A 27243-nucleotide genomic window follows, 5' to 3' on the forward strand; every position below is an offset into this window, starting at 1 on the left:
AATATTTCCATACCCAGTTTTGAGTATGGGACCAGTTTTGGATGCGTTTCATGCATATTCTATGTGGTTTGCTTATTTCATTACAGTTAGCCGCCCGACATCAGTGACAGGACTCCGAGATGAGCTAGATAGGCCAGACTCTACTGATGACAATTAGTCAGATATGAGCGTGGAGTATAGTGCATCTTGATCTTGAAACATACAAAATAATAATAGAAAACGTTGTTAGACGTCATGGATGTGGTGTTCCTGGTATGAAAATACATATACCGAATGCAGAGACTGTGATACAATACCATGAATACATTTCTTGAAATTGCATGTATGCTAGCTTAGGATACAATATGTTATCGTATCCAAGTTTAATTCATTCAGGAAAACAGGGTATAATTTACATTGTGTGCCGTATCTAGATTTACTGAAATTCCGTTGATTATGTTAATACACTTATTCTACAATCAATTATACGAAGATTTGTGCATATATATTAGGATTATATTTCATTTCATTACATATATTCGATTTACTATCTTTCCAATTTGGTTGCAGGTAATGCGAGAGGAACATTTTCAAACATTAAAGATATATCAAATCATTATATGAACATTGTACCAACGACGTAGCTCAGTATTAAGTTGGATTTGAAAAGGGAATCTCAGCGTCATAATTGAATTAGTAATAAGCAGCCAAAAAATATCGAACCTTGTTTTCCTGAATGTTTCACAGTAACTACTTTCATCGTATACGATGCGATGATCGTGGGCACAGTTACGTATATCGAATGTATGAATATAGATTTGCTCTTCTTCATACATTGCTGTCCTCGCGGAAAGAATTGTCAATGATGAGTGTGTCATTATACAGATATAGAATTTGATGTGTTGTTGGTAAATAAGTGAGACAAATCATAAGAATGTTGGATTCTGCTGCTGCTTATACATAAATGAAACGAATATATAGTGTTTATATATATATATATATATATATATATATATATATATAAATTTTGTGATATTTTTGACAAATACAATCCCAGCACTGTAATACATGTGTCTCGCAGAGGATTTTTTAGAGGAAATTGAAGTCCCGGTTTTGTTGAAAAAATCGTCCCTAGTTCTCGTATTTTGCGTTAGCATTGCATTTGAACGTTTTGAAAATCGAAATTGACTCGATAAAGCGACGATCCAGGAACTGACCCGATTCGCAAAAGTGTCTGCCTTGTATTTGTTAAAATTGTCTAGTATCGTGTAACAATGAATTGTTATTACGTTAGTGTAAAACAAAATCTATGACGCAGATACACACACAAAAATGATGGGAAAAATACGATAAATTATAATTAAAATCATAATTTCACGGTACGTCATTATTGCTCAGAAGGTCCCTTTGTGGAAGCTGAAATTCAATCAGTTTTTGAAATATTTTTCATAGAAATTGAGCTTTTGGTAGTATATGAGAAGAGTTTGTTTTATCAATCACTTTTGTGTGCGCAGTCTTGACTAATCCCGTATGAAACTCCTGATTATATAGTTAAATATACGTGTTTGTTTTTTCAATCCACATTTGTTATTTGTTATAATCAATTGTGTATTTTTATTGTATTCTTTGTTATGAAGTCGTTTTGGAGTCATAATGTTATAACTTCAAATCATGAACCATATGATTTAGAAGTGCTTTTTAGATGTCACCAACATGAAACAAATAACCCTCACATTTTATTCCCGAGTGTAGTTGACAGTCCAAAAGATAGTTTGCAAATAATCATGCCGCCGAAATTTATATATATAATTTATATTATATATATATATATATATATATATATATATATATATATATATATATATATATATATATATATATATATATATATATATATATATATATATATATATATATATATATATATATATATATATATATATATATATATATATATATATATATATATATATATATATATATATATATATATATATATATATATATATATATATATATATATATATATATATATATATATATATATATATATATATATATATATATATATATATATATATACACAATATGCCATCTATGTGATAGTAATAAATTCTAGAAGAGTTCATCTAATGATTGTTGCTGTTAACAATTGAGGTCATCTTGTGTTTATTCCGAATTGTAATTTTTGGTGATGTTTTAGTATTGAACATTGATTTCTTTTAAGATATTTTACCGGACTCTGAAAATCGTACACTGTAGGGTCTGTACTGTGAATCGTTATAAACCAAATCAGGGAACCTTCATGTGCAGCTGTAGATGTATGGTGATATACCAAGCTCTTGTTTTATTCAGGAAGGTTATTATAGTGCCTCCTGTTTTTATTTCGACCTTCTTTTTAATTCCCTATTAGTCTTAGCGATATTCTATGGCTCTCGCGAATCTTTTACCTGACATCGAATCCGCATATTGTCATTTCTGTATTCATAACTAAAGGCTGAAGTTTCTATTTTGGGCACTGAAAATAAATGAATGTATAGCCTTTTTTGTTTTCTCTTGAAAAAAAGGAAACGATTTTCTCCGTTTGAAATTCACCAGTCAAAGTATTCGCTTACAATCAATGCACTGACTTATTATTTATATGCATAATATTTATGCTTTTGTATTAATTGCTTAGTTTCTGCTTAGATTCGAAACCAAAATAACGTCTTAATTTCAGCGCGCTGGAGTCTCGCTCCCTACGATCAGTGTGACTGATGCTAATAAAACGTGATTGTTTCCATCGATGTTTAGGATAATCGTTCAATTAAATGCTTGATTTGGTTAGCTTTTTGAGATCACCTGCTGACTGTCCTCGCATTGCTAGACACATGTACACTTGTAATATAGATTAAACAAAAAATTTCGGATAAAATAAGAATGAGTATAACGGTATTCATAATGATGTAATTAATACTAAAACAAAGATGTCTATTCTTTGTTATCGCACTGGTTAAAAACGTATATATATATATATATATATATATATATATATATATATATATATATATATATATATATATATTATATAGATAGGGTACTTGTAAAATATGAATATTATAACGAATATAATCAAAACCCTTGATGGTAAGGTTTTGTTTGTAGCGATATCGATGTACTACTGCCCCGTGGAATCAGAAAGATTTCATTCTCATTAGTATTCACGTCTTAGAAAATAAATGCATGCATATTTGTGTACCCTTCATTTTATTATGTGTGACACGAGAACATAATTGGTTCTTGTGTAACATGGTTTAACCATAGACTTATACTAATGGTATGGTTTTTAGAATGAACTAATATCTAATATGTTATTTGATAATTACATAAATAAAGGCAACAAAGTATTGGTATTATCAAACGTGATTTTCTAATAACGGCATTTATTAGAAATGAGACAATATTCATATTCGGGGATTCTTCTGGTTCGTTGGATTTCATAAAACATTCCTGAATTACTACCTGAGATAAAAATGAATTGATAATAGCCTTTATTAGATGTAATAGTTACAGTATGTGAGAGTTAGGAATTCTTCAGAATGTTTACTGCTCTGTGTGTTGGTTGGTTTGTATGATTGCTGATATTCATATCGATGATATCGAAAGATTGTTTGAAAGAAATCCAAAAACAAATTCCATAGATTATAGATTTTGATAATCCAATCGCTTAGTGTGAAAAAGCTACGAAGTACATACATATATAAAGTATGTATAGGCCGACTTATAAAAATAAAACAAAGAGATTTTATGAAATTCATTTCAGTATGAATTCTTGATCGTTAGGCGTTGGTGATGTATACGTCGATAACGATGTGGTTGTGAAATGAATAAACGCATCAAAAAAGGATTGCCTATTTTTGAACCGTTTCTGAGACTTCTATTATACCGGTTTAGTAGAACTACGTGTAAACTGACGACTTGCAAATACATCATTTGGTTATGGCTATTTACTTGACAATAATCAACTTAGGTATAGATAATTGCCTCAAATGAAGTTCCCTAAAGACCTGTTATTGGAACGTTCTCAGAAATTTGAACACAGATTGAGCTAATAGTCACTTATATGAAATCTGTGTATGGTTGTGAATCATTGAAAGTAGGTATGATTCTGAGTGAGAAGTGAGATTTGAATCCGTACGTTTTAATTCAACCGAATGAAATGAATGGTGCATGTGTGTGAACAAGAAGGGCCTTACATACGCGCCCGCATACGCGAGAGAGCGCACCCCTTGCATAACCCCTAAGATATCTTTGTGGCTCCTTATACGTGGTGATCTAAAGGATAACTCTTCTACCGACATTTATTACTCCAAGTGACATACGTAACTGATTAAAACTGAAGGAAATCAGCTAAAGAAAACATAAAAACCGGTTGTAGTTCATTTTACTGCAAGCATTATATATACCTATATATCACATTTTATCTTATGCAACGGTTTAAAATCCCATGTCTAATGCATTCTCCTTGATACATTTAAGGAAGCAATGCATTAGCTTGATGAGTGTCATTTCTTTGCATTCGATTTCTTTTTGTATGCCGTATTCATAATGTTTCATATATTTGGAACGTATATTTGTATATAGGTCAAGAAAAGACATATTTCGATTTAACTAATACCGAATATCAGATCGAAACGTATATCTAAATAGATTATTAATGAAATCACACATGTTGGGATTATTTATCACATCATATGAAATGAGAAATAATTTGTTACGACAATGGCAGACAGACTATCTGGGTGACTCCAGCATCTGTTATATATGTTTGTTTTTTTCTTTTCTCTCAAAATTTCTTCTAAGTTATGTCTTGCTTCTTGCAAATAATGTATTGTTCTTCAAGAATCGTTCTCCTTGGCTTGTTTACATTCATTCCATGTGCTTGATTCCTATGCAGAGCCTATTGACTACGTACATAAACACAACTATTGTGTACTTCTTTTTTACAGATGATACGCTTAGGTTTTTGCCAGTTGTTGATATAATTGTATTCTATTTATCCTTAACTACTTTTAAATCGTCAAATTGTTTATATCTAATACTTAACCAAGTGGACAATCCTTTCGCTCACTTTCGTTGAATCGTATTAAGTGATACGTACTCCCTTCGAAGATTATCTTCTAAAGCTTCATTGAGTGCAAATTGTTCCCGTGTTTCCAATATTATCATGGATTGTTTTATTGTTGCTTATCTTGTTGAATTGGAAGAAAAATCTAATAACCGAAAAAAAAACAATCTAGATGTGTATAATTTTTTAGTCACTGTTCAAAACCACTTTTTCACTGAAGATGCCTAAAGTGATCTGCTATACACAAAAATAAATCTGTGGTTTTTCTCTATTTTCCAAAAATGGAGAGCCTGTAAATTAAAGAAATTGTGCAGAGACTTTTATGTATTGATGTGTATAGAGAAACCATGTGAAAATAAATGTCCACCAATCGAGGACCATAGTATCTGACTTCATATATTCGTTTTGATTCATTGAATTTTTACTTTGCATCGAACCAATCGGTGGCTATACCCCATACCATAGACCTACCATATCCACCCAGATGTTCTTGGTTAATAAATACGTACGTTTTGAGAACGCCTAAAACTATGACATACAATCTTGGATGTGTTTATGACGTTTCACCTCATCGAGTGTCCCCCATATAATATAAACAAATCTAGGTAAAGACGTGTAGTCTTTGTTTCCTGAGTTAATTGTATCCAATCATATTTACTGCCGACTTAGACGGTTTTGGTAGTTCATTCATCAGGTTGTAGAGTTATTAGTTTCCTAAATGAGGTTGTCTTTCTGGATCCACAATCTAATTAACCGTCTGTGATGGTATACCGAACGAACTTATTGCGAGGATGTTGCTTCATGCACAAAAAGAGAGAGGCATAGCCGAATACAAGAACTAACAATCGCATACGCACAATTATTATTCATCTATATATTTTCTTAACAACACGGTCATTAACCAGAAATTTGAATTCAACGTTAGTTTTTATTTTTGCACGTATTGCACTTTTAACATGGGAAAAGATGCCAAATATTTTCGTTGGCAACATATCAATAAAATTATAAACATATATATTCATGTATCATCGGAATAAATAGCAATGATTCTCCGCAAGATTTTCCCTAGTCCGATAAGAATATGCGATCAATTTAAAGTTTTCAGTGAAAAAAGAACAGTACATATTATACATAGAAATGTGGAAACTTTTTGTTGCGTTAACAATATCGTACTATATATTTCATTGGCACTATAGCAACCGAGAACGATATATTATATTCTAAAATTTGGAAGCATAAAACATTCAAGGTAATACATACAAGAAGATGTACGATAAAAGTCACAAAGATAACGTATCTCATTTACACTTCTCTACCGACATTACTTGCAGTTAACATGTACACCAGTTTTTGCTAGATATAGTGAGGACTACGACGGACGCATGAATTACATTTCAATTAATAATTTCAATCATTAAATTTATATTCTCATGATTGGTAATTTCTAATCTTAAATCTGGACACGATTGAGACATCATTATAACTTATCATTGATAATTTCGTTTACAGTGGAACGCTATTATAACGATTCATCAGATACCAGTAACAAATCTAGGATTTTCTCCTTTGTATCATATCAGATAGGACAAACTATTAGTTATAACAAATAGATTAGCTGGTCCCCTGAAGTTCGTTGTAATGAGGTTCCACCGTATGTAATTTTTAAATGCTGGCCATCCAAAAAAACATGAAAATAAAGAGTCATCAGTACATAAAACGTAAAAGCCAACGATTACAATTCAATCAAATTATCAAAACTATAAATATTTTGGGTGCTTACTAGTTGCTACGCCTTACTATTTTAGACTTAAGAAGGTTAGTCTGAGAGTAACCACCCGGAATATTTCACTTTTGATAAATTTTTTAGTTCAATTACAATTTTAGGATTTTACGTTTTGTTACTGCATCACGGATATTGCAATTTCAAGCGAGTTATCAGTACATTATTCACAACAATACAGTCGGATTGATGAAACCACATTACAACTCATCTTTATTCTTATCACAGTTTTTGCACACTCGCACAGGTTCATCCCAGCCTCGTGAAGGAACTCGTCTGAGAGCGGGAGAACATTCATCGCAAACACCTTCACCGCACGACCGACAGTGATGGATACGAAGTTTCGGCCCGAACTCACTTTTACACACACAACAATTCTTGATCAACTCGTCAGCGACCCAATAAGCCGGTCGAGCAGATTCTTTCAGAAATTCTGGAAAAATCAACGGCAATATTTATCATAAAATAAGATTCAACCCAATGGAATACTCCTCACAAGACAAAATATACTTGAAAATGATTCTGTTTATGACGAAACCCGTCTATTACTAAGATTTCCAGCAAGTCCCAGCTACTATATTTATATCAATCCAGATTTGATTAATACAAATTAAATAATGTAATATGAAATATGACAATTTATAGATTGTATAACAAACTAACCCATAGGGTAATCTATAGCCGATGCTAATACGCCAACAGTACTACCCACAGCTTCAGTGACCTTCCTCGCAGTAACCTGTATATCATCTGTATCTGGAATTTCAACTAGCCAATGAAAAACAGGAAAATTCAATTGAATGATATAAAATTTATCAACAGGTCCCAGCATGAATCCCTATAGTGTTAGTCATTCTTCACTGCAAGATTCTTAGGTTTAGGTTCGATTTTTCAAAACTCACCATCGACGTTTTTCTCGTAGCAATCATCACACACTCGTACTAATGCTTCGCCCCAACCTCGCTCGGGTACCGCTCGTCTTTTAGTTGAACAATCATCACAGAAACCGTGACCACATGCGCGGCAATGATGCTTAGTATCAGTCGGAGTAAACATCTCTTTACATTTAAAACACTCCTGAAAAGAAAATTAGTTGAATTCTAGTTGAATTTGAAAGCCGGTAATTCATTTTAGAGAAACACCATTATTGCTTTGAGATAACTTACAAAAATTTCCGAATTTGGGACCCAGTATGGTGGAGCTATTTGATCAGCCATCCAGCTAGATATGAATCTAGTTGGTTTCGCACTGACCGATGTAACCGCACCAGAAACATAACCTACTCCCTCTAAAAGCTTACGAGCTGCATTGTGTGTTCCTTGTAGAACAGTAGGACCCTGGAATTAAATCAGTTCAAATTGCTAAAACTAACAGATAATAGGCTTTACAAGATTTATACGTGTAGTTTTAACTTACCCCAGGCCAGACATGTCGGATTTCAGGTCTCACCGCTGCATCCTCAGGTTCTTTATTTCCGAGCCAATGTTGTCTACTTCGATAAATAATGCCACAGCGTTTACACTCCAGCACATATCTATAAAATAATTCAAAAACTAACTGGTCATTATATCTACAAACTTAGCAAAGATGCAGAATAAGGCCAAAATATATACTGACCCTGACCAAGCGTATTTTGCCAAACCAAACCAGCTATTATCCTGCGCTGAATAAGATTTTGGCACGACAATCTCCTCTCGGCCGGCGTTAAAGCATTTCTGCAATGGAACGAATCTAATTGTATCAGCAATCAACACTCTTCAAGACAATGTACCCTTGTAGTAACTTTTTCGAATAAATGCTGGTTTACATACTTTGCAGATGTAAACTTTGTTATCATACTGATGTTGATATTTACATCGCATGTGAAGATCAGCTTCATGACTGAGATCATCTTTAAAATGATTCATAGTTCTTGTACAGCGACAACTTTTTAAAAAGAAAATTCAGAACAATTCCTTCATAGCAATTACACACACTACATATCAGAATACAGGCTAACACCAGCTAAGTCAAGTTACCCGCATGACAGACATCGAGAAGTACAAGTAAAATACTGATCTGGAAACATTTGCGGCACTGATTCTTCTATTTCACCAGAAAATTTAGTATTGAGTACCTGCAATTGAACAATCACACGCAACACTGACTACTGTCGGCTAAAATAGTTTTCTATATCTTTCAAATAGTTTCCGAGTTCATACGCACCTGCAAAGCGTTTAAAACAACTTGCGGGGTTCGAGGAGATCTGACTGTCATGTTTTTTAATTGATCTTTAGTAGCATGAAGAAGCTGACTGAAATCAGTCGGAGGATGTATCGTTCTAGTACCGCAGTAATGAAGCGAGGAAAACGCATCCACGGCGATCTTCAGCGCTTGAAACCGGTCTTTCAGGACCTGAGTCGGTGTTTTGTGCGCTGGACTAGTATCACGCCCTGTATTCAAAAGTACTCAAAGTTTGAGAATAAACTTTATTAACCCTTTCAGTGCTGACTAATCAATACCCTATTGTGCTGGAGATAATTTGAAAATTTTAAAAAATTCCACCCTAGTGTGTTGAATAACGGGAATACCACTACAATGCGTCTACACCGCGGCGCAGTGTATCGTTAGTTACTAGTATTTGACTATGTCTGACAGGTGCTGCCATTTTTCAAGAAATAATTACTAATTACTGATATCATCAATACACCGCATTGCGGTGTACTAGCAAAATCCATCACCGATTTGTACACCGCACTGCGGTGTAGATGCACTGAAAGGGTTAAGTAAATCGTCATTTTTCGGAAACTTAAGGACTTACCTTCACAAAGAATGTCTGTATGGGTCGTTTCATGAAATATAATAACAGCCGGGCCTAATGTAGATAGAGGAACATCTAAATTTCTTCTTTTCGAAGCTTCTTTTAATTCGTTTGCGAAATGCTTCACGTAGGCTTTCGACGCATCGCCGAGAAAATGGAACAAGTCATTATGAAGTCGATCGGCTCTCGTACGATAAATAATAACATCAGATATAGCCAACACCTTTAATAGTAAACGCGTACGCTGGTTCTGATTACCAGTAACACCCAACAAGCCTTCAGTGTCTATAACAATTGCGTTATGTACCGGATCGAGAGCCGCCCAAACTCCGACCGTACAAGAACTCTGACTCGGTGACGTTTTGAAAACTTCTTTTCCGCCGAAAAACGTATGATTTAATGTATGCGATTTCCCATCACCGGTATTACCAAATATGGATACAACTTTATACACGAGTCCAGCTTCAGCTCCGAGTTTTTCCAAGAAATTTTCTTCATTTTCTACCTGAAAGATAGGAAAATTTGATTCAAATATTGATTTTTCAAACTTCAAATGTCATAGTATATAACATAGGCCCCGAAGACTGGGTCTGTAGTCTGTAGCAGCAAGGCCGAGGCAAAAGTCAGAGAATTCAGAGCCCAGTTCCCAGTGTGGATCCATGGTCCTCCAATTGACATTTCTAAAAATTAACATCCTCAGATTCTATATCATTGTCTATCTGGCATTGAAACATTTATCATTATCCCCTATCTACACATTTACAGTAAAAGAACTTTTTTAAAGACTTTGAGGATTTTTGTTTTTAAAATAAGTGCTTTAGATATTTTACCAGATACCGCTACAAATACCCTGATGGAATCCATATTAACCTGCAGTTCTTCCTGATCATCGACGAGCATGAAACTATGACAAGCAGCATAAGCATCCTCGGATAGAGAACTGTTCGTACAGTTTGTAATATCTGGTAAACTCGTCTGTCCGCTTGAGGTCGAATGAGTTGACATTCTATCTTGATCGTACAACGTAACGAATTTCAAATCTGACGAATAATCCATACAATCGTGATCGGCGTTTGAGACGCAGGATTCGGTTTTATTTGAACGACTCGTGCTAGGTTGTGGTTGGTTTTGAATAACAGTTTCGTTGAAATCGGCCGCGGTTTCGAAAGGGTTCGTGAGGCTCAAATCTAAATCGAGCGGCGACAGTTTTGAGACTCGTTCATCCAATTCGGGTGAAAATTCTTTCATCGCCTGTTCGAGTTCTTCGTTGCGCTTTTCCTTCGCACGCGCTGCTAGGAATTCTTTGTATGACTGGCGCTTGTGACTTTTTCGACGTCCTTGGACGTGGATTTTTGAATCACACGAAAAACAGTAGTTTACTTCACATTCAACGCAGTGAACATCGGCGTAGTTACGATCTTCGCATGACATTTGACATAACAAACTTTCAGGGGGTGGTTCCAGGCGTCTTCGTTCGTGGTGTAAAAATTTGGCAAAACTGTGCAATCTAGCATCACAAGCTGAACATTGAACTGTCTTACATTCTTCACACGTAAACGACGCCTCTGTCTTTAAACCAGTGCACGCGTACTTCTCCTGACAGAATCGTTTCGATGTCTGGGTCTTCTGGATTCTTTTCGAGCCAGTCGACATAACAATCCGGCGTGGTAAAATGGCGTTTTTAATCGAAAAGATTGTGAAATTTCGTGAATTTCAACCCAGCCATCGCTTAGTCACGACCCGGAAGTGTAATGGAGGTGAATGATTAGAGTATTCTGATTGGTGGATTCGTCGGTATTTGTTTATAGATGGCGCTGTAAATTTGCGGGAAATTTGCACATGCGTTTGTTTATAAACACATTTTATCTGTCACAGACACAGAATTCAACAACTTTTTCGTGTTTTCTTTTCTTTTTGATTTTAGTGATTATGATTTTAAAATTCAAAACAGTGTAAATTGGATTTTTATATTATACTATCATTGCAATCTCGAGTACCAAACTCAAAAGTTATACCAAACTTATAGGCCTATATCAAATGGATACTTTGTTCTTGTCATTCAAACGGTTGTGATTCGACATTGTTGTCCAAGTAATATAATTTCAACTGCATATTCCGGGATATGTTCCTAATTCAGATCTTAATTTCCCAGAAATTTCCAAAATACAATAGGCCTACCGTGTTGATCCAGACATCCAGTTCTAAATGAAGGAACTGGCGTATTAAACTCGACTTCTGTGTAATTGCAGTGTATGTGTGGAAATTTCTGTGTCGAAATCTCAGGATTCAATTAAGGTTTTTTTATTCAAATGATTTTTTGGAGCTCTAAGAACATTAAGACTATTAATTCCACTTTGGTTATATATTTTTTGCGTTTAGTTCTATAAAACTTACCGGGTTCTCTTGACTTCGAAAAACTATATTCTTCCTATTTTCTGGGTGTACCGGCATTGATATATGTGAGTGTGTGTGTGTGTACTTTAAGTTGATGAGATTTGTTGTATTGTCTTGATTAGATTAAGTTTCTTGAATCTTAAGAAATTCCTTCTAGGTAATTTATCCAGGAGTTCTAGGAAGACTTGACAACAGATCTAACAGCGATCTTTGTTGAGAGATTTCTAGGAAAACATAGGCCTATGTAGTAAGTGACTTAGCAGCATCGAACTGGCAATCATGGAAAAGAAAAAATCTTCATTCCACGATTACCTCCGTCGTCGTGAATCGAGGGATGATACAGGCGAGGAAATGGCGCGGTGTTTAGAATTGCACGACGCAATTGTCAGAAATGAACCACGAACAGTAGAACGGCTTGTATCGAATGGGATGAATGTAAATTCGGGACTGCACTTTGCAAATCATAGCTATACACCAGATAGAACCCTCATTTCACGAGATATCATCGCACTTCCTCTTCATGTTGCCTGCATTTATCGCCGTCCCAGAATAGTCGAGGTCTTGTTGAAATGCGGGGCCGATTACAACACGAAGGACTACTACGGACGGACACCAATCCAGCTGGTGATCCATTACTGGCCAAGGCTCATGCACTCAACCGATTACAAAAACCTAACCAAGGCTGATATCGAGTATCAAGAATATCTGAGGAGTCAGCACGAAAAATGTCACCGCAGTCTCGAATTACTTTGCTCCCATGGAGCTGTGATTGACGATGCAGTAAATGCGGATAGAGAGACCGTGGTGCACCTTGCAGCAAAATTTAACATCTGGAGAAGCATCGCTCTACTGGTTGCGCACGGCACAGAAAAAATCTTGGAGACACGAGATCTTTACGGTAAGGAATATGTGCAGCTGTTATTCTAGCTATCTTGCATGAATAGGCTTTGGGAGTTCATGAGAAAACGTTTTATTTTGATTAAAGGTAATACGCCAGTCCTGACTGCGAGTAAATATGGTAGGTTTGAGGTGCTACGCGAGATGTTATCGCACGGAGCAATGGTCGATGCTACCGAAAATTCCGGCAAGAATATTCTCCATTTTGCCGCTTACAGCGACACTACGCCGCACGCCACCGAGGTAGCGAGTTTACTCAAAGACCAACGGATCTCACTGATGATAAATTCCACGGACAAAAATCTAGAGACTGCTTTGCATATCGCTGCTCGAAACGGACGAGAAGCGATAATTCATGTTCTCCTTGAAAAGGGAGCTAATCCCGATTTATTAAACGTACAGGCTTTGTCACCGTTATACCTGCTTTTAGATGACGTCGACCATTCGCAGTTTATTTGCACCATCGACAAGTTGATAAACGAAACGACACAGTTATCCGTATACAGCTCTACGCACGAACTGCCGAAACTGCTGAATCTCGCGGAGAACGAGTCCCTGAGAGATTATCTGGTGATATCGTCGACGTCGCCGACGTCGCTTCAATTTATCTGTCGACAAAAGATCAGACGGTGCTTGGGTAAATTGAGAATTAATACGCCGTTTATAGATCAGCTGCCGTGTCCCAGAAAAATGAAAAACTATATTTTACTCAACAATATCAAATTAGTGCAATGATTAAGACATTAAGGAATATAGGAATGGGTGTCGAGATGCTGATCACCTGATCACCATGAGCAGCCGATACACTGCGGTGACCCAGTGGGTAATTCTGAATGCACAACATTTCAGTATTTCGGCGAAATGTCTTGAATTCGTTGCGTATATAACGGCTGGTAAGAATCAGAATGAAAAGTAAAAACGTTTCACCAGCCGCAGGCTATCATTAATTCACATATCCAGCTGAATATTGATATTTCTGACGTCTTGTTTGATGCACGACGCAATTCTACGAATGATCAGATATATGTATATATATTTTCCTACGAAAACCAACTCATTTGAATAATTGCTACGCCTTGTAATGAATCTATATGTGTATTATGTCTACATCCATTTGGCCATGTGATTTTTCCATTAAAACCTTAATTCAGAATTCTAAATGCGGTGACAAATCATCATTCTATATCTTATTTCGAAAGGACTGTAATCAAATCCATGTCAGAACCAGATTACCGTAAGTTTTTTCGTTTATCCTCTTAATTGTATCTACCGGCGACTTACCATAAAAAACTTGGCATTTTTAAGTTTTAAACAGAATCTGCCTCTTTCAACAGGGTTCGACTCTCTTGATGTTGCCAGCATCTCGTTTAGAGCACTTCAATTTAAATTTACATGTTCTAGCGGCGCGAAAGTTTGAAGTAAAGCCTTTTGCTTTTAGCCTCGAGTCTTAATAATCGCAAAATTACCTGTCGCCGCGTCGTAATTGTTTCAGAAAAACGAAGGTGATATTGAAAAACCGCCGTATCCCTGATTCAATTACCGAACGCGGTAAGTTTGAGAGTAGCTCTGAGGTTGTAATCATGATACGGAATCCGATTAAATAACTTTACCTCGAGCGTGGTAAAAGCTTCTTTGATACAAGGAATGTTCGCCAGTGACATAATAAGAACGCAGATGGGAATTCCTGTCGTCTGTTTGCCAATGATTATTAAAGCTCAATGTGTCTAGAATCGTACGCAGAGATGCAGGTTTCCGATCACGCGGGATCATGATTATGTTTCATATGCTTCACAATATTCCCCCCACGATACGAGAATTCCCAATGATTTTCGAGCTTTTAGAGTCGCTTTCACCTTTTTTCTTTTGGAATGTCTCAGTAGACAACATTCCTACTGTATAGCTTCAAATTCGGTCGATTTATTGTGCACTAAAGAACAAAAAAGAATATAAACACCAGTGCAAATATCACTCTTTAGATACTATTTATTATTTCAAATCAGACTTTCTGTTTTTCTTTGTAATAAACCTGTTCATTTAACAATGATTTGTGTTGATAATTTTTCGAAGTGTCCGTGATTTTACCATATAGATAGACAGTTAATATCAGGCAAAAATTCTGTAAACTATCATACAGATGAACATTATGAAGTTCAAATAAAAAACCGTTTCTTATTGATTTGGAATGATTAGATGGATGAATGATAAAAGAGGAACAATAATCATCTGAAAAAATATATCGAAACTTTTTACATTTTTTTCATATTTCTCCAGCTTAGATGCACTTATCAATGGGGAAAGCGAAAGTATTTATTGCGTTCGGTGTTTACTCTCGTTCATCAATTCCATAACGGATTTAGTGTGTAACTAATCCAGTTTTGGACGATTTGATCTATTGTTATTTACAACCTGAGATGTGTTATTCGCCAGGACAGACGACGGCGAAGGGCAAACTTCGCTGTTGGAAGTTTCTCGGTGTTGCAGTATTAACTGCGCAATTCCGTTCATCGACGATTGAACTAAAATACACAAAGCACTGAACAATTCCTTTAACTTGTGTTTGAAGAAACTCAGCAGCGAGTTCAGTTGGTAAATAATCCAAGATTGCCACATCATCTGTTTGTGGATTTCGGAGCACATTTGTTCAGCGAGAAACGTAGCCGTCTTCACGTCTGTCGACAAATCCACGGCCAAATCTCCGTCGTTCGTTTTTATGAATAAATTTCCCCCAAATAGAAGCAGAAAACTGGCGACGAGAATGAAACCACAACCCGCGGCTGCATGTAATGGCGTTACTCCGTGTATATCCTGCATATTAACATCGGCACCGTAGCAAAGAAGGATTTTTACAGCGTCCAAATTGTTTGCTAGAACACCTTGATGTAGCGCAGTTAATCCTACGTGATTTTTCTGATTGATGTTTATATCCGTACCTGACTCTAAAATCCTCAGCAGCTCCATTATATCCCCTTCCTGTACAACTGCATGTAGCACAGCGTCAGCAGGGAAACTTATCCGCCTTTTTAGTTGAGATGTCGACATCTAAATGCTAAAAATATAGAGAAATGCAACGTATGAATTAATCCCGGTATTTTCAGATTCATTTTATTTCAACCAATATTTTGATTTACTTCAGTTTTAAAATGCTTTTCATTTTACCTATTTCTATGCTCGCATTTAAAAAAAAGATACACACGGATACACCTGTTGTAAAACAAGCGATCTGAAGAACGTTGAACATTTCCATACTGAATAACAATTGTTTATCGGTTATGCAATGAGTTTAGATTTTTTTAAATTTCAGCATGCATTATCAACTTGAGATGGCTCTTAATCTACATAATAGTATATCATATATACGTTAGTCGTTAGTCTGGAAGCACGTCTGAATGTGGCGGACAACGATACAACACGATAATGATTCGATGTGCGAAAGTGCGCCATTTCTGCTTAGCATCACGTAAAAAAATCCTCGAACAAATCATGCTAGTTAGCTTGCTGTTTGTGTATAGATAACTTGTCGACATCGAGACGCATGCTGTGCTGGGATCTCTTCAATTAATTCTCTCGGCGTCTTCAATTTTATCATCGGAAACAAAACTTAAGAGACGCGGCAATACCTCGTGATTATATGTAAAAAGCAAACACGATTTGAACCACACTCGATTTTCCACCTGAATTACTATGTAAAGACTAAACCAAATAAACCGTGCGCTCAAGGTATGTGGATAACTCTCATTAGCGCTTGTAGAGATCCGTGACAGTACCGATAAGTTAACATAGCCGGAAGCTGCAATAAAGTCACCCCACTGCTCGCCTGTCAACCAGTCATTATATTAATTAATATATCGTAATCAAATAAAGAACGGGTAGAATGTAATCCACCGCTCTTACCGTTTGCGATACCTGTAGCGTTGAGCACGCGCTCTTGTAGTCGATAGAGCGATCGTTTATAAATAATTTAACTCATTTCGTCGCAATGAGATTTATTGCTTATTTTCAACGTTTTCGCCAATTCGATTTATTTTCACGTTAAGGCCATTTCTTCCGGTGACGCTGTAAAAATGTTTGATCGGAATTGGTATTGAAATTGCCATTAAATCCATTTTCAATAGCGTAGAATATTTTTCATTTTCCATGGCACATTTTCTATATGAAAGGTTGGAAAAAACGTTATTTTCAGACGCGTATTCTACGATTCTGTTTGTGGAAACTAGATTTAGATGTCTTAATGATAAGAAAAGTTGAGTTGAGGAACGGAGGCCACAGGTTCTATAATTATCCATGTAACGTATAAGAGACAGGGCTTAACAGGTTTGATGATTCTATTCTAACTTATGAGAAAACAAACGATCGAAATACAATATTCCGTGATTTATCCATCGGAAATAATGAAAAGCCACACAAGTTATGAGTGTATTTTACAACCATTGTCGAGACTATAACGTGGAGGTATACGTTGTTGCCATAACGACATGCGAATATTTTTTGTGATAAGACCATTTCGTCCGGCTTTTTCTGCTCAAGTTTAAAAACAATTTTCTCTGTTCAAACAAGATATAGATTTAAAGCTATACCACAATGATATAGATTGATAGCAGACCACATACTGTCGTGCTAAGGTTGACAGTGCGTGCTCATGATGTGAATGCGAAATTCGCATGTTATGTTCGAGGACACCGTCAGAGACAGGGACGCTACGTGCTACCGAATTAACCTGAAATATTAATCAACGAAGCCATAAAAAATCATTTTCCTTCTATGTAACAGCGTTTCCGAAAATGATAAGGTGCTTTATGCGTTATTTATTGCAATATATTCGAAAAATTAATGCAACGGAGTTCTAGTCGATTCAGATTAGACAGTGTCTCGTAGGCTTATTACTTCCTAAAAGATGTTTACAGGATTTCCGTATGACGTCGCGAATTGTCTTTTCATCAAACGGTTATTAACATCCGGTATGTAATGGAAAAGAATCGCTGTTCCCTTTTAGAGCTGTCTATCGTCGTAGTAACGAGTAATCTTCTGAATTGTCTAGCAGTAGGCCACCTATATCCATTATATCCATTAACTTTTGATGGTAGCACATCGCTTCCACATTATATTCTGCATTACTTTAACCGTAATGTTTACCTGACATGCCCAGCAGATTTTGTGCCATTTTTGTGAAAGTATATATAACCTATTCTGTCGTGATTAAACTATGCGGATCGGTCTCATCATCGAATCAACCACATGTAATTTCTGCTAAACGGTAGAATATATTCATTACAAAATCAGGCCCATATTTAGAGGGTCCGACTCCCCTCCCGCTCATTGACGAAGTTCCACCCAGATGCAGGCATTAAGAAAATTTGAGCATCAATTTCAAAAGATTCACTCAAATTTTCTGCGTGAGTACTCAGGACCCGACATTTTGCGTGGGTTACCTTACAAAAAGTTCCACTTTCAAGTAAAAAGTCCCCCAAGACGTGGCTGACCATGGCCCCTGAAGATGATACGGAACTGCGAGGACTCACCGCTGAAACTTGAAACAACATTCCATTCCTGTACGTGGGTACTTGCTTCATATATATTCTCAATACGTAATAGCATAATATGTAATACGGTTAATCATCAAGGCGCTATTATTATATTCTAGTGCTATGAATTCATTAAATCGAATACTGCGCAATAACCCGATGTTAACCTTTAAATGAGGTTGTAAGAAAAAAATTAGATTGCATCCCTGGGAATTCTAAAATTCATGGATGTGAAAAAGAAGCATTATACAAATAGGGCACATCAAATTGGATTTGTTTCGAGTGTCAGATGCTGATACCGTCAACTCTCCCAGATCACTTTCTCCCCAGAATAATCATTCTGTAAATCTCTACAATTGAGATGTTTTCAAAATAAACGGAATCGACACAAACCAACGTAAACATTGATATCTTTATATTGATATTTTGCGCGTAGAAATTATTTATTAGGTTATGCGAAGGAAAAAGAAGCCTTTGTGTCGCGGAGCGAAACGAAATATGATTTTCAGTCCGCCTTTGATGTGCGCTCTGATTCTGGTAAGTAATGGTTCACCGCGGAAATGCTATGAACTGTCAGCTTATGGTCAACTTCAGAACCGACTAATGAGCCTTTTATTACTCAGATTCTTGATACGAATATGACATGTATCCACAGGCCGTATGGTGATATACCTTTTTGCTGTCATAACCGTGATTTCGATACGTAACGAGTGAATGTGATAACACCTGATAACTATAGGCGAGGTTCAGGCATATATTATCATCATATCTTAAATAAATAATAAAAATCAAATCAACTCAGCAATTAAAAGATTTGTGAATAGAGCGGTGTTTTATGTGATTAAGTTTATAGCTGTGATCGCTTTTTGAGCAGCGAAGAAAAGACGCACGGTGATGGCTTAAAGGGATGTATATGCGATTTATTCATTTTTTTGTTCGTTGAGAGGATGATTATATTCGAATGACATTTCTCTTCGTTTGAAGTCACTGTGGGATTTATCAATTTTGTCGTCGTTTTGTCACTTATATGAATTACGAAACGCGACACTCGTCGCGATGGAAAAATACTGATGTATAATCTTGGATGTGTCATTCTGGAAAACTGGCGTCATCTATAATCAGTCGAATAATCGAAACGAAAGAAACGCGCATAGCCCTTCTTTATATTAATCGTTTTAGATTCGATGGTTAAATATGATCAATATATTTTTTAGACAAATATTCACGTTTGCGAAATCAATACCCTTAATTTATTCACTTGGATATAATATGTTGGCTTTTCTCCTGGCATGGCTTCGCGATGGATCTGATTTGCTTGCGATCTCATTACATTCAATTCCGACCGATGGATTTCAAAATAAATATAATCTAGCGATTAATTTTCAGAAAATGATTAAAAATTGAATTAAGCGTTGTTTAATCATGAAGATGATATTGTGCTAAGCAGCCTGAAGACAGGTCGGTTTGCACCATAACCTTAACAACGACAAACTCTATCTAGAGAAATAAACCTACGAATTTTCAACGATCTATGTGTTCGTCTGTACGTATGAGAATTCAATCAAATGTATATGCATAAAGAGAACTTTTTAGCTCCGAAACATGAATGAAATGCAGTGATATGGGCTTTGTGTCACTACCATGCTTTTTAATATTGGTTTAACGCGTAATTCCCTTTTCAGTGCTATGTGTATTATGAATCGCTCTGAACTCTGCTCGAGATGCAATTTATCATGATCACTTCTATATCTATTGATTCCTATGAACTGAAGTCCGTGAAGTTAAAAAAACTGATATATCGTATCGTAGGCTCTTCGGTATTTTTCAACGCTCATGTAAAAACTTCATATACAATGCACAACAAAACATATGAGAATATCGTGATTCTGTATAAGTGAATAGAATGCGAAAAAGATGAAAATGCTCTTGTTTCAATGAAGTGGCCAAGCACTAAAAGCGTATGTCGAAACCATTGTATTTAGACATTAGAAAGGCTTTCCTTACAATGTAAGGATGTTTACCATCTTTGACACCACGATGATGAGACAAGGAGAAGGTAGAAAGTGAGAACTGTTGAAATGAGATGTTTGGTACGTACAAGATGACACTGCACAGCCTTTCGACTTGTCGGTTGGCTCTACTTTTGTCTAAGAATTCCCTTAAACTGAAGAACAATTTGCGCTTCAATCGTATTTCGTAATTCAAACTCACAATAGTTGCTAATAAATCCTATAAATTTGATAACTTTGAGTCATATAAAATGCAATGCTTGAGTGCGGTAAAGACTGTGGAATGAGTTAGGTGTTATTTGGTATAAGACCAGTATCACGCGCTACCCGTATTGGGTATCGGGTATACTGCACGCTGAGTTCTATCAGCGGATGGTTTCCGAGGTGCAGACAGCAATTCGGGATAGAAGATAAGTATTTACACGACGAAATGAATTAAAGCTCGATTTCACGCAGAATCCAAAGTCATTCTCTCGCTTTACCGCCTCTAAAATGCAAAAAAAAAATTCGCAGCAACTCGCGAAGCTTGAAGCATTTTTGAACGCCAAACACTTTCACAAACGAAGATTGATTACCACTCTGCAGTGGTTAAACTCGTCGGGCATTTTGCAACATCTGAACGTTTCATTTAGTGCAATAGATTTATTGGCCGTTGAAAAAGGTTCGTTTCAGCATTTTACTTTTACAAACGTAGTATTGTGTGCATGGAATCTCTACAATGAATTACAAAATCCAATGAAACGGATATAATATTTCACTGATGGATCATTTCAAATTAATACCTTAGAATAATCCGACTGCGGTACTAATTGTCATTTCTGTAATGCCTCCTTTACATTCGTATTTGAATTCTTAATATAATTGACCTTAAGTATTTAATCGGAATCCTGCTGTTTTGCCACATATCCTTTGATTCTCTGCCGACTCGAAAACAAGATACGCATACACAGTCTAGAGTTTCATTAACATATCTTTTATTATTTAACGTACGTTCGTATTCACCAGATAAAGTAGTTTACTTGAAAAGCCTGGAAGAACGGAAGCCTGATATGAATGTCATATATCAAGAGGAATCCGAGTGAAATGAAACTTACTTGATAGAAACATCACGTAAATGTATTGGCCAATATGCACAGCTTATAGATATAATTATTTTGAGATTTTTCTCAGCGGGATGGTTTCGGTTACTGTCTATGTAACGTAATTCAACACATCCTCTGAGGTTCTAAGTACATCTTTTACGGTGATCGGCTTAAAGATAATCCTGTGTCAGTTCTGCCAGATCCAGTCGGGTAAACTGAAGTAGATAAGTGCACGAAGAAAAAAACTAACAACGACACACTTACCTTTTAACAATAACATGCACCATCGACCATCAGTCCTGAAATATCCTTGTTATAGACGATCAATGATGCATCGCTCAGCACAATCTCGGACCTGGGTTCGCGAACAGTTTCAGATCCTCGCGTTCAATACCAGCGACATCCATCAGCCGTGATCGCGTTCGAAATCAAATAACTTCTGGCGCGTAAAGCATCAGTGACAATCATCCCGAAACTAGTGAGTACTATACTAACAGCGCGTATATCTAACGAATGCCAGGACGTGATTGCGCTCCTTTAGAAATATCGTCTGCATCGCGAGACGAAAGTCTGCACCAATCACAAACAGCAAATTCTCCGGCTCAACACTGTTATAAATTCACGTGCCATTTGATGCGTATTAAATTCCCGGTTTTAATAGGATGAAAAGAAATCTCGTAAAAACGAAATAATCAGGCAACGTCTGGTTTCCACGAAAGACGTATCATTTTTTAATCACAGAATTCTAAATACCATTAGATTCATGTTTAAAAGATCAAATGTATACAACGTACTAGAGAAATCTTAATCCAGGAGCCAGGTGCAGGGAAACCCTGTTAGTGCTAACCATGTGGTTAGGTGAATGGGCTCAGGAAAACGCTGTTAGCTAACCACGATTTCGTGCGGCCTACTATTCTAAGCCGGTTAGTCTAACCACGGTTATTAGCAACTGCGGTTAGGCTAACAGGGTTTTCCTGGGTCCACCCCTGGTTAAGTAGAAGCAGAGAGATAGTCATAGTTTGTGGTTACCCTTCATCTTTAGAAAATATAATATAGAATATTTACAATGAACTCATATTTTATGACGCGGTTTTATAGGTTATGATACTAATCATATGATTGTAGTTTGCCTTATTACTGTAACTGGCAATGTATATTGATGGGACCAGGGTTGAATAGTCGATTCAACCCTCCAGGTTTCAGTAAAAAGTGCTTAACGTCAGCCCCCAGTTAAGTGACAGTACACACCAACGTATAGTCGAGACTTAAGTAAATCCGTCGTTTTTTGCTAATGGCAACTTTATCTATACTAGATCCATTATATTAGCACGATTACTGGAGGGGAATTCTAATAGTATACTGTTCCAGTATACTACTTAATGACAGAGTTGCACACGGGGTCGGAAATGGCTATTTTTTACTCACTTCATTCCATTACTTTTCAGTCGTTTTAGAAAACACCTCACCTTTGCCATAGTCTGACCAGATTACTGTGTGTATTTGGGAAATTACATAACTGTGTGGACTTGATGTGGTGATATTTGCATCAAAAATTTGACCGAATTGACTGATATAAGATATGAACATTGCTTGATCGATGGAGGGAAAGCTTTGTTGACCTTACGTATTGTATTTACCAGTAATACAATGTCCCGGGAACATCTCGTGAGACATTTTCTTTGCGTATGGTCAGATCATGTTCATTGGTCGTCACTAAAACTGGTCAAAACCCTGGATTTATGCAAATCCGTACAAACGAATAAACAAATGATAAGTAAATAATCTGGGGGTTCTATCGTTTTTTCATTTTGAAGCCCCCTTTCCGCTTTTTTATTCCACCAGATTTTTTCATTCCACCCATTTTTTTCTTCGTAGCAGGTGATTTCGATCTGGATCGACTGCCAGCCTTTGATCTGGGTGATCTTGGGCTTTTAGTGCTTCTCGGTGACTTCGATTTCGATCTGGACTTTTTGTTGGGGGATTTCGATCTGGACTTCTTATCGGGGGATTTCGATCTGGACTTTTTATCACGGGATTTTGATTTTGATTTCTTATCAGGAGATTTTGATTGTTTATCTTTAGATTTAGAGTCTTTTTTGTTTTTTCTATCGGATGATTGTTCATGTTTTTCTTTACGCGATTTTCGTTCATCTTTGCCCTGTTTATTTTTCGATGATTTCTCTTTCTCTTTATTTTTCCGGTCATTTTTATCCTTGTCTTTACTTTCTTTTTCTTTGCCCTTTTCTTTTTCTTTCTTCTTTGATTTCTCTTCGGGTTGGAGCCCAGAACCCTGACCTTGACCCTCTTCTTGTCCAAAGCTTTCCATGTTTCCAGCTTCGCCAACATCGTCCCAGACTCCGTGACCTGAAAATTCAGATGTTCTTTTATTCCACAGCTTTCGGATACTACGAGACATTTCGTAACACGAATAAATCCGATGATAAACTAACGATGCCGATAAGCGTATCATGTCTAATTTATCATGATTTCGTCTGAGTTAATCGTCTTCTATATAATCAAATGGGTATTCGCCTGTTACATCTCAAACATATCAAAATATATAGTTCGACTTTCCGTGTAATGATAGCGCTATACGTGCTCTAATACGAACCTTCATCGACGTCATCGAAATTATTTCCTCCTCCGCCGGTTTCAGCGCCATCTTCTGCTAGTAACGGTTCATTATACTCGTCATCGTAATCTTGTAGAGTATTCATGGGCTGGTAGCTACAACATGGTAATCGCTCGAGCAACCAGCCAGGTGCTGAAGCACTCACGTTGCCTTTGTCAACAGCATTTTTTATTGATGTACGGAGATATTGGGCTAAGATAATCATTATCAACTGAAACACGAACATATCGTACGCTCATTGCCGTTTACATATATATCCACAGTAAATCCTTTTCCATCATAATTATTCTAATCATGATACACGCAAATTCAAAGTGAATCTGATTAACGCCTATACAATAGTAATTTCAATTCATTCAATATGAAATTGAAATTTGACATTTAAAATTGAATTAGCAGTTTTAATTTGATTTGTTGTAATTGGTTATAATGATACTCACATTAAAAGCCCAGATAATTAAGACGAGAATGCCGCTGGGTTTCAAGATTATTTTCTCTAAGTGATTTCGAAGTGCGTCGGCGCATCCAGTTTTGTACAAAGTGACTGATGTATATTTCTTGCCGTGTAGAGATTTATTGCGAACGAAACGATCAACGCACGGTCGCATCGAACTCGGGTCACAACAACTGAACGGTACGTGGTCGAGAAAAACCTCGTCGTGTTTCATTTTACTACGTGATGAGAATAACAATATGCATTACGTTTGAAATAAGTGGAACACTTACTCCAGAGAAATATTTCCAGGAGAAAAGCATGTTCATGTACTTCAACTTAATGAAAAACAAACGAGCGATATAATTTTCATTAAATATGATCTGAATTAATGATTTATGTTTTCCTGAGATTTACCTCTTTACGATTGCGTTTTCGATATTTATATCTACGCCATTGATCCAGCTTATCGCGTACCAGTCGCTATGTCCATTACTGCCACAACACTTGTATTTCATCTGCATATCATCGATTGTCGTTTTGATGTCCATATCTTTTTTGTAAGAACCCAACGCACCTTTTAATCCACGAGTGAAGGCGTCATTTATGAAATATGTGTGCGTGAAACACATGCAACCAGTTGTCAGGATTACCCAAGATATCAAGAATAAGATGATTTGATAAGCAAGAAGCACTATCACAAACTTTTTGCGAGTGCCAGGGTAAGCACAATCGTTCCATATCTTTATACCACATGAAAATATGAGCACAAGTATGATCCCACTTGACATGAGCATTGATGGAACGACATCACCATTGTAATTGTCTAATAGTTGCATGCGTTTTTCTAATTTCACCTTCATATAAACGCCCAAAAGTACCATCACTGCCCCAGAGAGCACAGCAATTCCGGCCAAAGCAGCCAAGCTTTTTGCTAAACGATGCCTCCTGAGTTCCGTAAATGGGATAGCTAAAATTGCCGACATGGCCAATCTAGAAAGGGAAGAATAATTTTCCTTTTTAAGAGTAATTTCCGAGTCTCGCCAGCATTTTTGGAACGATTCAATTTGAATTCGTCGGATGTATTCTTTCTGTTTCATGTCTTACAGTCGTCGAATTACGACTCCACTTACCATTTTTCGAAGAAACAAGTCAAGGAAATAATGCTAACGCCAAACCTTCAGAATCTAAACAATAACTGTTTCTAGACCTTGAACATCAGATTTAATTGTGTTGACAGCAGCAAAAACAGCCTTTATTGTTGTAGGCTATTTATATCGCTGTACAGAATCAAGAAAAGCGAAAAGCAGAGAGAGAGAGAGAGTATGTCGATGTGATACGGCTCTTCTTACAAACATGGGGAATATGAATAGTATCGTGGAAAAATTACGAAATCTGAAACCGAAGAAGAATCGTCACACTGCTAGGGTGTTTACTGTCGTTCCAGCAAATTCTGATCATACGAAACCCGAACACGTTTTGACACTTCCAAAGATGATCATCGGCCGAGAAGATGAATGATTTTTTTGTTTGTTATTTTCTAAACGGCATGATTTAAAGAAAAAAAACTTTTTTTGCATAATTATTTTTACGGATCACATTGTCACTTCGTTAAAACTCATGGATGCTACCTTGCCTATCGGGCAATTTCATCCAAAATCTTAGGCTCGGACGGACCTGAACGTCGAGATCGTGGCTGTTTCTCAACTAGGAAAAGAATAATGTGAGGATATTCAATAGTTTTATTTAGATACTTAGTACATCATACGAGTTTCCCAAACGTACCGACCGTACAGTGCTGCCTTAACTAGATAAATACCTAGATACTCGATAGATGGCGAAAGTGTACCATTTTCCGGGCTCGCCATTATGGCTGCTGTTTGCGATGGATTAAAATTTTACTCATTTCATGGTTATCCTGTGACCGTCTGAGTTGCGTTCGTGTTTCCAATCTAACCGTTCTCGAGTGTACTGTAAATTTTTAAGCTGATTATTTATCCAGAGGTAAGATTTGTAAGTAGGAGTGCTGAGAAAGTGATGGATTTATTTATTAAGTTGTAGGTACGTGTCGTTGTTGACGTCGTCATACTCAGTTTCATCTGAATCGCTAACGCCCGGTCGGCGGTCCATCAAATAAAACTGCCTTTCATTCTCTACCATCATCAATATCAGCTCCTTGGTATCTACTAAAACTAAAAGCAACGCATCTTATTTTCTCAATTGTTGGTTTGGTATCGAATGTTAATGTCAGATTGGGCAATGGCCGCATGCGATAGTTGTTTCTGTAAGAAGACTAAAAGTGAAGATTACATACAGTTTCAATTTGAAAAAGGGGTCATTCATTTCATAAAGTACATACACTGTTGCATTCATGGGGTAAGGGTGAAAGATTTGCTATTTCTCTGTACAGTACGCATGCAAGCTGGTGAGGGGGATTGAAAAAAACAGTAGCCCAGCCTAATGTATGGGATGAATCATTGAATGACGTCTTTGGCTGGCCAATTTTTTCTTTCTTTTCCAATTCAAAGTTCTGGTCATTATTCCATCAATCCTCTCAATCTTTTGGTTGTGCTGTAGACTATCTCAAAGTAGTCTTTCTTTGTTGATAACC

At 36.5% G+C, this 27243-nt stretch overlaps 5 protein-coding genes across 6 annotated transcripts in view; 2 read left to right on the forward strand and 3 right to left on the reverse strand.

The window, feature by feature from the left end:
* The window catches only part of LOC141914888 (dual specificity calcium/calmodulin-dependent 3',5'-cyclic nucleotide phosphodiesterase 1A-like), a 57964-nt gene extending 57017 nt beyond the window's left edge, over positions 1-947 (forward strand). The window contains exon 19 of the mRNA XM_074806229.1: positions 87-947. The gene's annotated coding sequence lies outside the window, so the exon portion shown is untranslated. The remainder of the gene's footprint in view (positions 1-86) is intronic.
* A 5012-nt stretch (positions 948-5959) lies between these two features.
* Positions 5960-11440, reverse strand: LOC141913087 (zinc finger FYVE domain-containing protein 1-like). Of its 2 annotated transcripts, none has more exons than XM_074804543.1 (11): positions 10537-11440; positions 9667-10171; positions 9072-9298; positions 8885-8982; positions 8678-8792; positions 8484-8581; positions 8283-8400; positions 8033-8203; positions 7769-7943; positions 7530-7622; positions 5960-7299 (listed from the first exon to the last, which is right to left on the reverse strand). In XM_074804543.1, the coding sequence occupies exons 1-11, from the start codon at positions 11317-11319 to the stop codon at positions 7067-7069; spliced, it is 2616 nt and encodes an 871-aa protein (XP_074660644.1). In that variant the 5' UTR covers positions 11320-11440; the 3' UTR covers positions 5960-7066. The 2 variants fall into 2 exon arrangements, with proteins under 2 accessions (XP_074660644.1, XP_074660635.1); XM_074804534.1 differs by having other exon boundaries at positions 7530-7634.
* Positions 11441-12339: 899 nt separating this feature from the next.
* LOC141914898 (ankyrin repeat domain-containing protein 61-like) lies at positions 12340-13692 on the forward strand. Its single transcript, XM_074806241.1, has 2 exons — positions 12340-12958; positions 13046-13692. Exons 1-2 carry the CDS (start codon positions 12340-12342, stop codon positions 13690-13692), a joined length of 1266 nt encoding a protein of 421 aa, XP_074662342.1.
* Positions 13693-14993: 1301 nt separating this feature from the next.
* Positions 14994-16029, reverse strand: LOC141915223 (protein phosphatase 1 regulatory subunit 27-like). Its single transcript, XM_074806686.1, has one exon. It carries the CDS (start codon positions 15994-15996, stop codon positions 15322-15324), a length of 675 nt encoding a protein of 224 aa, XP_074662787.1. The 5' UTR covers positions 15997-16029; the 3' UTR covers positions 14994-15321.
* Positions 16030-24258: 8229 nt separating this feature from the next.
* LOC141914908 (photoreceptor outer segment membrane glycoprotein 2-like) lies at positions 24259-26500 on the reverse strand. Its single transcript, XM_074806252.1, has 5 exons — positions 26418-26500; positions 25050-25625; positions 24640-24871; positions 24345-24410; positions 24259-24294 (listed from the first exon to the last, which is right to left on the reverse strand). The coding sequence occupies exons 1-5, from the start codon at positions 26498-26500 to the stop codon at positions 24259-24261; spliced, it is 993 nt and encodes a 330-aa protein (XP_074662353.1).
* Between the last annotated feature and the right edge of the window lie 743 nt (positions 26501-27243).

This window comes from Tubulanus polymorphus, chromosome 1, assembly GCF_964204645.1.
Source record: "Tubulanus polymorphus chromosome 1, tnTubPoly1.2, whole genome shotgun sequence".
In the NCBI taxonomy this organism is placed as follows: domain Eukaryota; kingdom Metazoa; phylum Nemertea; class Palaeonemertea; order Tubulaniformes; family Tubulanidae; genus Tubulanus; species Tubulanus polymorphus.

Bases quoted from the DNA above. Each gene is read 5' to 3' on its own strand.
- LOC141915223 (XM_074806686.1), bottom strand. From the start codon at position 15,996: ATGTCGACATCTCAACTAAAAAGGCGGATAAGTTTCCCTGCTGACGCT.
- LOC141914908 (XM_074806252.1), bottom strand. From the start codon at position 26,500: ATGGCGAGCCCGGAAAATGGTACACTTTCGCCATCTATCGAGTATCTA. The intron at 25,626-26,417 runs GTACGTTTGGGA...TTCCCTTTCTAG, and splicing joins AAGGCAGCACTGTACGGTCG to ATTGGCCATGTCGGCAATTT. The intron at 24,411-24,639 runs GTGAGTATCATT...TTCGTGTTTCAG, and splicing joins TAATTATCTGGGCTTTTAAT to TTGATAATGATTATCTTAGC.
- LOC141914898 (XM_074806241.1), top strand. From the start codon at position 12,340: ATGGAAAAGAAAAAATCTTCATTCCACGATTACCTCCGTCGTCGTGAA. The intron at 12,959-13,045 runs GTAAGGAATATG...TTTTGATTAAAG, and splicing joins GGAGACACGAGATCTTTACG to GTAATACGCCAGTCCTGACT.
- LOC141913087 (XM_074804534.1), bottom strand. From the start codon at position 11,319: ATGTCGACTGGCTCGAAAAGAATCCAGAAGACCCAGACATCGAAACGA. The intron at 7,944-8,032 runs GTAAGTTATCTC...TTTTCTTTTCAG, and splicing joins TCCCAAATTCGGAAATTTTT to GAGTGTTTTAAATGTAAAGA. The intron at 7,300-7,529 runs GTTAGTTTGTTA...TGATTTTTCCAG, and splicing joins GGCTATAGATTACCCTATGG to AATTTCTGAAAGAATCTGCT.